Consider the following 15,283-nt stretch of genomic DNA (forward strand, 5'->3'; position numbering starts at 1 on the left):
GTGCCTTAGTGGGAAAAAAAGGCATGAAAAGGGGTAAATGTTAAAAATTTCCTATACAGTTGTCATATTGTGTGTTCATCTGGTCAATGTATCAGCTGTATGGTGAGTTGTCACGTTTTCTCCTTTCGATATTGGTGTTAAATCATATAAATGTACCACATAGCCGTGAAGTACTAATGAGCAGGTAAAATTATCAACAAAGGAAATTATACAAATCAGTTGGAATAAGTAACTAACAGATCAAACAAAATATTAAAATATTTTTTTTAATTTTCAATGAAATCATGAACAACAACAGTAACAAAAATTACAATCATAAAAATATTTTGCAATATACTGTACAACAGCTGTTTAATTTATGCTGAATTAACAGCATAGAGCACTGTGTAACTTTTACCCATTACATGGGAGCTTGTTAGTTGTAAACAAATCCTTTGTTATCGTAACTGTTAGCAGCACAGACTGATGACTAATAATAATCCTTTCCTCAGCTTGATGTAGCACAAATACCTGTATGTAAGCACAATATATGTCACCAGGCTCAATATGGATTATACATATGAAATTATGTTACTGACTTCATAAACATGTGAATCACTTTTAAAATTAATATAACACATTAAATAAATTAAATTTGTACAAAAAATTACCAAAATGGCACAGGGGTTCTCATTATGAACACATAGATGAAATATAATATCAGTGCCCGTTAAAATGTACACAGAGTCACATTTTCATTACATGAAGTGGCAGTTCACAGTCCTTAAAGCTTTTGTATTGGAAATAGCTGACAGCTCGTTAGATAAACACACGACATAAAAAATTTAAAGCGCTGTCAGTGAATAGTTAAGCACGAAAATCTAATTTTTCTGTACTACCATGGCCAAGAACAATTTATGTTCTCTGCAATGCAGAGTTTTGAGTAACCAAGATTTCTTATGAAACATTCATAAATATTAACTAATATTACACTGGTACAAGAAGTTATCCACACAATACCAAACACCATTCATAACAATAAATGTTTCAGCCATTGTGTCAGTAGCTTGTTAAGACTTATTTATTCATAATTTCATTGTAACAGTTATCACAGACTCTGACTGGTTTCTTATTGTTCCCAACAGGTGCCAGTTTTGAAGAACACTCATTGCAAAATATCTGTCCACAATTTCGACAATGGTGTCTCCTCACTATCATTGAAAAGTCTTTGTTACACTGAGCACATTGCGGAGCATCCGAATCTTCAGTCCATTTGCGCCCAGTCAACTTTTCGAGGTCCAGCTGAATTACAAACAAAGAAAATGAAAGGAGATGATTATCGGTCAATTTTATGGATTAATCTTAGTACATTGTTCATTAAGCACTTAGAATTTATGCAATGTCATAAATTACTCATACATACTTCAGAGAATATTTGACATAGTATCATTACTTAAGCCTGGAACTGAAAAACTTCTTAGTCATTACTTTGATCGGCCGTAGGAAGTCCTCTGTGATACACCAAACACTCAATATTGTTTAAATACTTATTAACTAGTACAGTTTCAGAAAGAACGTGTCATACTTGATTTCCTGTTATGAACTGTAAACAAATTTTTAATTATATTGTCATTTGCTCCTCAGTTTATTCACAGACTTCATTGTGCTGGAAGTTTACTCACCCACCAGAGTCCTCATACCACCAGAACAATTATCTTTAATGTTTTCTCCCAAGAGTGATAGTTCTCTAAGTTATTCAGGAGAATTTCTGTGAAGTTTGTAAGGTACGAGAGAGGAACAAGTGGAGGTGAAACTATGAGGGTGGCTTGTGAGAGACACTTGGGCAGCTCAGTCAGTAGAGCACTTGCTAACGAAAGACAAAGTCCTGGACTGGTGCACAGTTTTCACCTGCCAGAAACTTTCAATTGTCACACACACTGCTGCAGAGTGAAAACTAATTCTGGAAACTATATTTGATAATATGACAGTGCTGAAATGAAAAGAAAGGGGGAGGTGGGGAGTGAGAGGGAATAGAGACAGAGAGAGAGAGAGAGAGAGAGAGAGAGAGAGAGAGAGAGCGAGCAAATATTGACTGTATAATTTGATTATGGTGAGTGGTTGTTTTCTTAGAGGGAGGGAAAGAGTGAGCATGTGGAGATAGAAGAGGGAACATTTTGGTGTAGGCAGGGCATCTGCATGCTGCACACAAGAATACAGGGATGAAAGAGTATGGGAAGATTGGGGAGGCAAGTTAGCGAAAGAGATAGAAGAGAAGAGAAGATTAGGATTTCACATCTCATTGACGAAGAGATCATATAGACGGAACACATGTTTGGACTAAAGGAGAATGCTGCAGGAAATCAGTAAATCAGTCACCGAATTTTGAAAGGTACGTTCTCAGTATTTGTCTTAAATAAGTTAGAAAAAAAAAAAAAATCTTACTCAATAATGGCATGGAGATTTGAACTCTGCTCTTCTCAAATGAAATCCAGTGCCTTAACAACAATGGAAAAGGGCTATAAACCTAACTAAAATGAGTAAGAAGCTGGTGTAGTGGAATGGGTGGGAGGCAGGAGAGGAGGAGGAGGAGGAGGAGGAGGAGGAGGAGGAGGAGGAGCAGGAGGATGATGACAATGATGACAACAAGGAGGGTTGGAGTTATATTTAAGAGGGACTAAGAAGGACTGAGGATGGGGATAGGGGGCTGGGAAACTGATAGATGTTTGGGAAGGTACACACTCCAACTGCACACTACCAAGAAACTGGTAGGCATTAGTGTTAACTAGTTTGAAAACTTACCCATAAGGATAACAGTACTTTGTATTATAGTGACATAGGGAAGAGGATGTCATGGATATGGTGAGTGAGTTAGACTGACAATCATTCAAACATAGGTATTTTCTCATCATCATGAGAGCTTTTCATGAAATTTTGATCACCAAATTTCTCACCCACATGTGAAAATATTTTGTTGACACCCACCTATGATAAAATAAAAGAAATCGAAGCTGACATGCAAAGATTTAGGTGTTCATTTTTCCCAAGTGCTATTTGGAAGTGGAGTGGTTGAGGAATTGTTTCGAAGTGGTTTATGAACTCTATGCCTACACACTGCAGAGAAGTCATTTAGATGTACAGGGTGATTCTATGATGATGTTACAAACTTTAAAGAGATGGTGGAGAATGGTTAATGTATGAATTTGAGGTAAGAGACCCTGGTCAAGAAATGGCCAAGTTGTAAGTGAAAACCATTCTTTTGACAGTGGACATCTTCTAAGGCAAGTGCTTTCTTTCCATATTTTGGGAGGAGGTAGTATGGACCAAAACAAGGAAAAAAAGTCCAGTAAACATGGGCTCTAGGGTGCTTACCTTTAGAGCTATGATCACTTTTTCATCTTTGCTACTGTGAAACACGTCGTTTCCACAGGAGGAGTGATCATGGCTCCTCAGGTACACATTTCAAAGCTCACGTTTCCTAGGCAATTTTTTCTTGATTTGCTCCATACTACCGGCTCCCCAAATATGGAAAGCAAAGAGCTTGCAATAGAAGAGGTCCACTGTCAGAGGTATCAGAACAATTTTTGCACATAACTTTTTACCTAAAATTGATACTGCTTTCCTTTCAAATGAACCATGAAAGCTTGTATCATCATCATGGAATCACACATGTTAACTGGGAGTAGTAACTGGGAACATTCACAACTACGAAGTAACTAAGGACATACACCGACATAATTTAAGATGGAATGACAACTAAACCCAGGAAAACAGATTAATTTAAAAATAAAAATCTTAAGGAAACACAATTCATCCACAAAGGAGATAACTTCCAAAATATTTGTTCAACTGATTCTTGAGAACTGCTCATTAGTCTGGGATCCTTTACCATTTGATAAGAATATTCACTCACACACTTATTCAAGTTATCCCAAATGGACACACAAACATTTTATTTTGCTGTCGCCAAGTTATGTGGCGTAACAATCACATTTTTATATTTTACATTTAACTACAATTTTATTACCCATGGTGTAGAATCAGTCTCATTTTTATTGTGCTGCTACAACGAAAATTTGTTTCACTGAACCTGTCTCTTATACAAGTTCAGGTTATTGTATGATATGGTTTTTACTGGTATCCCCAGTTTTTGTTCAACTTGTGTCTGCTAAAAGCATGATTTGAGAATGGTTGTCTTGACAACTGACACTAGTCTAGTTATCAAATTTTAATTTTTATATATGTACATGGTTTATGCAATTAAAAGCTTTTTCAAAAGAGATATTTTACATTTTAACAAATAATTGCCTTTCATGATGGAAATACGACTGTTCTAACTGCAATGCTTACCACAACATTGTGAAAGTTTTGCTACAATGTAAAATCCAGTACAAACATTTTGATCTGAAATAATGTTCTATAAGCTCCAACCTGTAATGTCTGGTTTTCTCTCCCAAGCTCTTGGAGTGCAGCCTGACTCTCATCCAGTTTCCGCCTCAGTTCTATAATCGTGTGGCGCAAGTTTTCCATCTCACCAGAGGTAGTATAGAAACGTTGAAGAAGAGTTTTATGTTCACGTTGACTTGCTTCTAATTGAGCTTCAAGTACTGTCCAAAAGAAAAAATTAATATATCACTACAGGTACTAATATTAGAATATATATGGTGACAATTATAGAACTATATAAAATCAAATCATCATAACTTCTCAACAGTTTGTGTTCCGATGTTCAAACTACATGGTTGGCCGCAGTGCGTGATGGAAATTACTATGCGCGTGTAGTTTGGTTTAGTGATGAAGCAACTTTCATTTGGATGGGTTTGTCAGTAAGCAAAATTGGCTCATTTGGGGGACTGAGAAACCGCATTTCATGATCAAGAAGTCTTTTCATCCCCAACGGGTGACTGTGCAATGTCCAGTCACAGAATAATCGGTTCTATATTCCTTGATGGCACAGTGAATACTGAATGATATGTCAAGGTTTTGGAAGATGATTTCATCCCCATTATCCAAAGTGACCCTGATTTTGACAAGATGCGGTTCATGCAAGACAGAGCTCAACCATATCGAAGCAGGAGAGTGTTTAAAAGTAATGAAGGATCATTTTGGGTACCATATTCTGGCTCAGGGGTACCCGGAGGCCACTAGCATTAGCCTCAATAGGCCACCATATTCTCCAGATTGGAACACTTGCAACTCCTTTTTGTGGGACTATATTAAATCATTGCTGGGCTGAAAACAGCCATTCAGAAAGTCATCGACAGCATCGAAGTTCCAACACTTCAGCAGGTCATGCAGAATTTCACTATTTGTCTGTGCCACATCACCATCAATGACGGCAGGCATATCAAACGTGTCATGACCTAAATCTGAATATCTGTAGTTATGTTTACATGTTGAACAAAGTGTGTGCATGCTGTAGTTTGTATCTAATTTACTTTTATTTCATGTAGTGCACTAATTGTCACACTGTAGCTGACTGACAAAATTTTTAAACAAGTCATCATCATCATCATCATCATCATCATCATCATTATTATTATTATTATTATTATTATTATGGCAGTAAAAAAGAATTTCAAAACATTTCGTGTATTTATCATGTATACAATATCTTGTGAAGAGCAATTAAGTGTTTCAGGATGAAATAAACACACAAAAAAAAAATTTTTTTTTAGGACTCCCCTTTCCATGTCATATGATCACATGAAAGACACAATCAAGACCAAATATAAAGGCAGGTTCATCAATCAAGTGCAACACTTTAGAACTGAAAGCACATTTATTACCAACACTAACATACAGCCAGAACAGAACTGATTTCCTGGAACAAGAGTGCAGTTATTTATACAAACATAGAATACTCCAGAATATACAAACATACAATGTTTAAAGAATCTTCCACAAACAATTAATACTTACTAAAAATAGCTTCTGGTGGTTTGGTTTGAACTAGTGAATGGCAGCATGCCAGCCAGCTACGCTAATCACTAGGTCACACTATACTACAGTCAGCGACATTACTCCCTCCCCTCTGTTTCAGAAATTCTCACTGGAGCTGACTGGAGCACGCTGGATATAGATATTGTATGACAGTCCTGGTGGACCGTCGCATTCTGGTCATGATGTTTGACCCTCTTCACAGTGACGAACATCAAAGGCAGCTCCTTCCACTGAGGCTTCTTGATTAATGAGTGGGTTTTCAGCATCCTTGAATCACTCATCATCAGTCTGCATCTCCTGACCATAGTAAGGCTTCATATGTAGAACGTGGATGGCATCTCTGCACTTTTGTCTTCTTGATGAAGGCATAATCCTTGACTTCATCTGTAACTAAGGAGACAATACAGCCCAGAGTAGCACTTCAGTAACTTTTCCAATAGTTCCACAAAAATACATATCAAGTCTCCAAGACTGTATCTCACTGCGCAGTGCTTGAAATTATATTGCTCTCAGTCTTTCTCTAGAGTGTGCAGGGTCCAAACGCAAGCCATCTGCCTTGCTCCTTTTGTCCTGGTGGTGAGGTATCTCACGTGGTCATCTCGAGTATCATCCACTTGAAATGGGAACACTGTACCCATTGGCATTTCAGCCTTGTGACATAGTGTCTTGCTTCGCTTTGTTGTATGTGACTGTTATGGTGGGCAGTATTTCTGTTCGACATCACGCATGCTGAGAGCATATCTGACAATGTCTTATTAAAGCTATCTGTGAGTCCATTAGTCTATGGATGGTATGCAGTTGTCAACCTGTAGGTGCGCTGCAATAGGAAATTACTTTTGATATAGTCTTCATTGGAAAACTTTTCCAAGATCAGCAATCATAACAGAAAGTGCTCCACACATCAAAATGATGTCTTATATAAGGAACTTTGCAATTTCTGGAGCTTTGGCACTTGCCACAGGTGACAGCATAGCAGGTGATGTAGTTAGTGCAGACTATCATCCATTGATTCCATTTTATCCATTGATTCCATTTTATCAACATTATGAACCTCCCTAAGAGGTTGATTCCAGTGCTGTGACATGGCACTGCTGCAGGCAGGAATGGTACAAGATGCCTCTGAGATGATAAAGGCACGTGCTATCAATGGCATTCCTTACAGTGGCTCACACAGTGTCTAGCAAACTGGTAGAGACCTCACCAGTGATACCAATGTCTGATCCAATATAGAGTCTTCATGAATCCCAGGTCTGCAGATGTTGAACCGTCATGGAAAAACTTGAGGTTACCTGGCCGTAGATGGGCTAGCATGATGACTAACCATTTATGCTCTGTTGGATTAGAGTTGTATTAGTTTATTAATTTGAATTCTACTTCACTGTATCATTTTTCCTCAAGGCTTCTGTAGTTTTTAGAAGTACCAGATCTTCCCTTGGTTTGGCAGCGATGTCATTTAATTCAGTGGTGACTGAGATTTCATCCACACTGCTGTGTTCTGCCAAAAGATTCCTTGAAAGGCAGTCAGCATCCTTGTGCTCCGGTTTTGTATAACACTGTGACATCATACTCCTGATGCCTCAGTGCCCATGTAACCAACTGAATCAACAGATCCTTCACGCTAGTCAGCCAGTATAAATAATGGTGGTCCATCACAATGGTGAATGGTTTGCCAAATAAATATGGCTGGAACTTGGTGATAGCCCAAACAACTGCAAGGCACTCTTTCTTGGTTGTAAAGTAGTTCACCTTGAACTTGGATGGTATTCTGGAAGCATAAGTTATCACATTTTCAGCACTTATCTGAATTTGCAATACAACTGTGCCTATCCCATAACAGCTAGCATCATTGTGTAGTCATCTTAGCATTTTCATCACAGAATGCTAGTACTGGAGTAGTAGTTAGCACCTCCTCAAGGACAAGGAAACATCTTTCTTGTACCTGGTTCCAAGATTTGGCATCTCTCTGCAGTAGTTCTTTCAAGTGAGGCGCCTTGGTACAGAAACCTTTATGAATAGCCAGTAGTATGAGTACATTCTGAGAAAACTTCTCACAGCAAAAATGTGCTGAGGGGTCAGGAAATCTGTGACTTCTCTTATTGTATCTGAATTCCATTGCCATCCACTACATGCTCCCAGATTTTTATTTCTTGTGTGGTGAAGAAGCAGTTTTGTGGACTCAGGTGGAGGCCTGAAGTCTGAATGCACTTCAACATGGTTGTCAGGCAGCTTAGATGTTTTTCAAATGTCTCTGGAAAAATGACAATGTCATCCAAATAGCAAAGACATGTCATCCATTTAAGATGTTGAAGCAGGTTGTCAGTCACAAGTTCAAAAATGGCTTGAGCATTACTCAGCCAAAACGGCATAACTTGAAACTTCTAGAGGCTATCAAGAGTTATGAAGGCAGTCTTTTTCTGGTCATCCTTGTCAACTTCGTTTTGTCACTTGCCATCAGAAATACTTCACTCCTTTCAAGTAGTCTAGGGTGTCATCAATGTGCGGCAATGGATAAGTATCTTTTTTTCATGATTTTGGGATTCTGTTCTGTAATCAGCAGTCGATGCAGAAATACCATGTACAACCCCCCTCCTTCACGAGGGCCACAGGAGAGGACCACGGGCTCTCTGATGGTTTAATGATGACATCTCGCAGCCTCTTCTCCACTCTCTCTCCTGGATTATCCATTGTTCAGATGACAACACACTATTTGCGTGCTGGATAATTGGTGGATGATCCCCAGTGCTGGTATGGTGTTTTATCATGAGCCACTTGGTCTGCCTTATCTCTGCTAAGGATTTGAAAGAATCTGAAAATTGGTGCAGAATGGCTAATACTCGTCAAGGGTTTTCCTCATTCAGGCCAGATCTTATTGGCAGTTCAATAGTCGCTTCCTCCACTGTATTATCTGTAGTGGCAGCGGAGCACAATTCTTCATTGATGACACTAAGCTGCTCCTACACATGTACCTCTAGGGACGAGTTGTGCCTGCTCATGATAATTAGTGATTCTAAGCACTTCTTGATCCTCTTTACTGCTTATAGTTGTCACTGACATCTAAATTTCTTTTGTGAGCCTGTGAAGCTTTTTGTAACTGACGAAAGCTTCACAGTTTAACTGAGCATCTCAACTGATGACTGGAACTCGTCTTGTTGAGGATGATGGGATAACAGTTTTCTCAACAGCAAACAATCACCTAGGGCAATCTTTGTCATGTGCTTTTTGCACTAGTTCTGTCAATCTGGAGCTGTGATCTTCCACAGTCTATGACTGCTTGTGATCCATGCACAACATCCCATCCAATAATAACCTTATGAATGACCTGCTGTGTTCTATCATTAATAGTCTTTTTGCATTACATATTCCTGTTGGCTGCATATTCCCATTTGTGCCTTCAGTAAAATCACTTTTGTATCACAGAACATAGTCTTCTTTAGTTGACAATAATAATTGTGCAACATTACAGAAAACGGAGCCCTGAGTCAACTAGTGCCTGGACAGGTTGGCTGTCCATGATGACATCAATGAAATTTCCTGACATCTTGGTAACTGTGGCAGTCTCACATACATACCTGAGGAAAATTGTATGTGGAAGATAAAGCAAACCAATACTGTTGTAGTCATCCTGGAAACTGCTACACAAAGTGACACGGAAAACATAATGAACCATAAAAAGGTACAAGAGACACTGATTTGAGAACAGCCTAAGAAAGAGAGACCTTTAATGATACTGCACAACATCCCACATGGCACAGATGCAAAGACACAATATACATGCAGAACTTTGACGATGAACTTACTAAAAGTTTCAAAAATGGCTTTACAGTATGATTCAAGACAGGACCAATGGGAAGAAAAGTGGTCCATCAAGTCACTGGAGTCAGTTCTGAGGTTAGAACGGCCCTCATGAAGCAACAAAAAGGATATCTTGGGTTTCATTCGGTTTCAGTGAAAGACTATCTATTAATGAGCAGTGCGTTCGGTGCCAAGACCTTGGTCATTTCGCAAAACACTGGGATAAACAAGCAGTAATTTGTGGACATTATGGGGAATATGGCCGTAAAAAGACTGCAATAAAATCAAACAAGCAGCAGTGTGTGTGTGCCATGTAAATATAGGGTAAAAACAACTGTTACACATATCAAACCCTCCTAACAAGGCAGGGTTTAAGAATGGATTATGGATAGGCATCTCACAACACTAGAAAGCAATGAGGACTCTAATGACACCATCAAGTGCTGTCTATGTAAGAAATATAAATCACAATCAAGGATGAGGAAGGACGCTGAAAGAGTGAGAAATTTCAGCGAAAAGTGATTAGTAAGTACCACATAAAAGAGCACATGACACAGACCAAACTAGAGCATCACACACGTACAAAAAGCAGGAAAGAACTTTTTGGGGAAAATTTAGAACTATGTGTTATAACAGAGATGCAAGATCACAGGTGGATATAGGAGTGACACATTATACAAATGATCAGGATTTGGTGACACAAACTGTGCTGTTGTACATAAAATGCGGCACCACACAACCTGAGGCAAATACTGCTCTGCCTACAGGTGTACAAAAAGATTCACCAATGTAGTACGTGACTCTGCAAAAAATACAGTACGACACTCAGAGCCAGTTTGCATAGGAAACAAACACCTACAACAGAGAAGTAACCAATAAAACACAGATCGGAACAGATCCATGACAGATTTATGAAAACATAGAGAATGCCATGTAACTCACATGGCTGGAAGAGCCAATGACGCTTACAACTGGGTTAAGACATCTGGTATGCAATATACATCCAGAAGGGGAGCACCATATTTTACGGACTATAAGATGCACTCCTTTCTTCAAAAAACTACTTCCAAAATTTATGTGTGTTAATGTAAAAATCTACAGTGTTTGCTTTAAAATTCCTGTCAGTCTTAAAAATGGCCATATATTCAATTCTGCGGGAAATCTGTATCAGTGTACTGATGCGATGAACATGAGTTGCAGGGATTCACAAGTTTGTTGACATCGCCCTTCTCCAGCCCTGCCATCAGAAACCCAGAACACTGTTTAGCTTATAATGCATCATTACAGTCTAAGGTGCAAGTGAACTTGAATTGAAAGAGGTTTATGTTATCAGTAACAGTACAATACTTTTGTTAGTAGCTAGTTTCATAATGGAAAAAAAAAGGTATTCATATGATGCGGGCTATAAATTGAAATTTGCAGCATATGCAAAAGAACATGGAAACAGAGCAGCTGAGCAGAATTTCAGCCCTCCACAAACAGAAAAAAACCATTCGCGATTGGCGGGCTAGCAAAGAGGAGCTGGAGAAAAAAAGAGAGAGAGAGAGAGAGAGAGAGAGAGAGAGAGAGAGAGAGAGAGAGAGAGAAGAATAAGAAGACTAAATGTGCAAATAGAGGACTGATTGCAAATGCTCAAAACTAGACGATCACATATTGAAGTTGATTGTAAAAATGTTATTTAAAACTGTAAAATATGGTATATTACTTTTTCTGTAACTGATTTCTTAGATATACTCCATCCCAAAGTGAACAACCTGCCCACAGAAGATGAAAAACTGGAGAAGTTACTAAAACAGGATTCTGTCAGAAGAAATGAATCATTCTCCTTAGACAAGTTGTACAAGCACATCATGATGATGCATGGTCATATAGCTCTGGATTATTGATGAGAAGGGCAAGATTGTCCAATATATAACCATTGTCCCTAATTCCAAGAACCATATCCTCAGGCAGGAAAGGTCCTTAGTATGCCAATAACTGCCCAGATAGTCACCTAAGGGCAACACCCTATGGCAGCAATAATAGTATTTAACAAGGTCATAGAAGTGACAAAAATATCACAGTATTGTTCAGAACACGTAATCTGCAAGGAAATGTTAACCAGTACAGACAGTTACATGCTGGTTTCCATGTAATTTCAATTCAGTGATGAGATCGATGAGTCTGCTAAGACTACATGACATTATTCATCTAGGACTAACTACGCTTCTTGTGTACTCCACTGATGCAGATGTGAAGTCAGTATTGTGGCATAGCTACCTGGCTGATGACGGCAGAAGACAACTAGAAGCAGCCATTATAGAACTCAACCTACAGGTACTGAATGCACCTCACAGTCTCCCTACCTACAAAGTGAGGGTCAGAGCAACCGCAAATATAGACATCACTTAAGCAAATACGGTGGTGGTGTGCCATGCAAAAGTCTGGAAAGTTGAGTGTGGAATGACACTGAGTGATCACAATATGATACACTAAATGCCACTGGCAATGTGACCTTAAGGCCCAAATACAACCTCAAGGATGATAATTGGGAAGAACTAAATGGGTATTTCAGTGTCTGGGAAGTCTACTGCTGGGTGAAAATGTATATGTTAAAGAGCAAGGACTGACAGTGACTATGTCATTCTAAAGGAGCACCTTGCACCTGGACTGAGGTGCTGCCGAAATTAAGACATGAAAGAAAAACAGTGAAGAAGTTATATCAGAGCAGCATAACCCAAGACGAGAGAGTCCGGAGACTGCATAGATACAGGCATGTTAAACAATGTTTTAAGGGGGAGTTATGGAAAACAAAAATGGAATAATCAAAACAATTCGTGGAGACTAACTTAGAAGCTAATCCCTGGAGTATAACATATAAAATTGTCTGCAAGAAAATGCAATCATTAACAATCTTATCCATGCTCAGAAGGGATGATGGGATGGTAACAGAAAGCTGGGAATAGTCACCTGCCCTGCTAATGGAAACATTACTTCCTGATGATGGAGAAGGGGGTGAGACAGAGGATCAGTGTAAGTTACAAAAAATATTATGGGAAGACTATAGAAACAATAAACTTGTGTACCCTTTCACACAAAAAGAAATTACATAAATAATTTTAAGACTGAAAAAGAAAAAAGTCTCCAGGACTGGATGGGATCCCTGCCGAAATAATACAAGCCCTAGATAACCAATTAGATAGTTACTTGTGTGAACTGTACAACAAGTGTGTCTTGCAAGGATGGGTCCCTGCACCATGGAAGAATGCTAAAGTGGTAATAACTAGTAAAGGGTAAGATAAGGATTAGATGATACCAAAATCCTACAGACCAATTTGTTTTTTGAATTTTCCTGTCACAATATTTGAAAAAATTATGCAACAGATTATGAGATCACAGACTGCTACACAGGATGAGCCCTTACCAGTACTTGTTTAGAAGAAGCAAGCTGACTGACGACACAATTAACAAAGCAATTCTGCTAGCAACAGATGTTCGTTCTATGTATGCTCTAGCAATGACGACTGATATTGTTGGTGCTTTTGGTAACTTTGGTTGCGTTAGTGGGCTGGATTGTCCAGAAGCACTGCACAACTGCCTGAGAGATTATTGCCACAGGTGACACACTTTTTAATATCCCTGGAAAGAAAATAATGAAGACAACAACAACACACTATCTGCAGGAATCAGTGTGTGTGTGTGTGTGTGTGTGTGTGTGTGTGATTCAGGGTTTTGGGATGTAGCACTGGAGCCCAGGCTACAGAAATTACATGACAGCGACAACATAGGTGGTGTAATATTTCTGGCTTTGCAGCTATCATATTCAGCTACAAGTAGCTGTTTTTAGAGCAACTGAGAAGGCAGCAGTAACAATATGGTGTGAGGTACCAATGACAGATGGTTTGTTCAATACAGACTGCCTAAATTGGGGTCCTCCTCCGCGATTGGCTGCTGCGTTCAGAAGTTGTGCAGAAGAATGGTAATCTTCTATTATTAATATTAGACAAACTAAAGAGTGTATTTGCTTGCATTTCAAATTAAAGCATCTCTCAATAGCATGCTATCATTCCATTATTTCACTAGTATTAACAATCAACAGAATTATAAACAACTGCTTAATGAAAAGGCAGACGAAGCACTTCAGTGATCTTAGGATCATGCCTAACTTAGATGGCGGGCGAAGTGGTTCAGCTGTAAGAGCAGAGCTGGTTCAGCAGTCTTGGAGGCGGGCATGTTATCCATCGCAGTATCAGTTAAAACTTGATTTGCAATGTCTAGTTTATAAATGTGAGAGTTGGTTTGGCAGTGTCAGAGGACCGACATGTTGTCTGCCATGGTCAGTGTCAATTAAGACTTTACAATGAAATGAACACATACGTCAACGGGGACAGATGAAAATGTGTGCCCCGACCGGGACTCGAGCCCGGGATCTCCTGCTTACATGGGAGACGCTCTATCCATCTGAGCCACCGAGGACACAGAGGATAGCACGACTGCAGGAATTTATCTCTGGCACACCTCCCGCGAAACCCAGATTCTCAACTTATTGTCCCGCACTACATTCATAGTGCTCCCGCCCATTATACTCATTACTTGCGGTGCGTTGCCGATTCCTGTAAAGAGTTCGGGCACTGTTTGTGCATTCACACAAAAGTAGAAGATGGTCAAATGGCCGGTGAGCCTTAACTTTATATATACTAAGATGGTATCTGTTCTTTCGGACATGACTTTATTAATAATGTATGATTTGTAGTAAATGTGAGAGCTGGTTGGGAAGCCTCGGAGGACAGACATGTTATCTGCTGTGGCCAGTGTCAGGTTAAGACTTTATTAGCAATGTATGGTTGTACGGACATGTAGTTGAGAATAGTATGATTCTAACTGCAGTGATATGCGGTTCATTACTTTGTTGAAGAATAGAAATTATTTGTGACTCTAATGTGGAATGTAACTGAGCAGTTAGTTTCTCGTGTTCTGCCAAAAAAAAAAAGAGTGGCATCCCACAGAAACAAACTGATTGGAAATTTAATCATTTCTAAAATAACAGTTCCTCACAAACAGTTTCTTACAGCCTCAAGATTATGCAATCATGGCTTTGTGTTGTTTTCTGCACAGGGGACAACACCTGAAGAAGACTACAGGTTGGTGAACTTTTATTAGAACTTACGCATTCCACTCCGGGTGTTGGAAGCAAATAAGCACCTCAAGTGTACTGTACTGCAATCTTAGTAGAAATGTGGTAACACAGAGGCGGTAGAAATGTTTTTGAAGGAAGAGGTTTATCATACGATATATTCGGCACTCCGTGAACTTCAGGGCTGGTGCTGAAGTGTTAAAACTGTCATTAGCACCTTACAAAACAACATTCCTCCTGCTGGAAGGGAATCTAGCAAGGAACACTACAATAAAATTAAATGACGTAACAATCAGGTGAAGTGCAGCAATGAGATGTCTAGGGGTATTTCTGGATGAACATTTAACTTTGTACATCATATAGAGAAAGCAGGCAGAAAAGGTACAAATGTGATGAATAAAATTATAACCATTGCAAACAGGCAATTTTGGCTTCCCTTGAAAACAGTCAGAACATACC

At 39.1% G+C, this 15,283-nt stretch overlaps 1 protein-coding gene across 1 annotated transcript in view; it reads right to left on the reverse strand.

Annotated features, from left to right (window-relative positions):
• Positions 1-316: 316 nt before the first annotated feature.
• The window catches only part of LOC126248666 (early endosome antigen 1-like), a 216,127-nt gene continuing 201,160 nt past the window's right edge, over positions 317-15,283 (reverse strand). The window contains exons 15-16 of the mRNA XM_049949885.1: positions 4,408-4,583; positions 317-1,281 (exon numbers count right to left, since the gene is read on the reverse strand). Of these exons, the coding sequence (XP_049805842.1) occupies positions 1,057-1,281; positions 4,408-4,583 (401 nt within the window). The 3' untranslated portion in view covers positions 317-1,056. The remainder of the gene's footprint in view (positions 1,282-4,407; positions 4,584-15,283) is intronic.

Source organism: Schistocerca nitens, chromosome 3 (assembly GCF_023898315.1).
Source record: "Schistocerca nitens isolate TAMUIC-IGC-003100 chromosome 3, iqSchNite1.1, whole genome shotgun sequence".
NCBI classification, from domain to species: Eukaryota; Metazoa; Arthropoda; class Insecta; order Orthoptera; family Acrididae; genus Schistocerca; species Schistocerca nitens.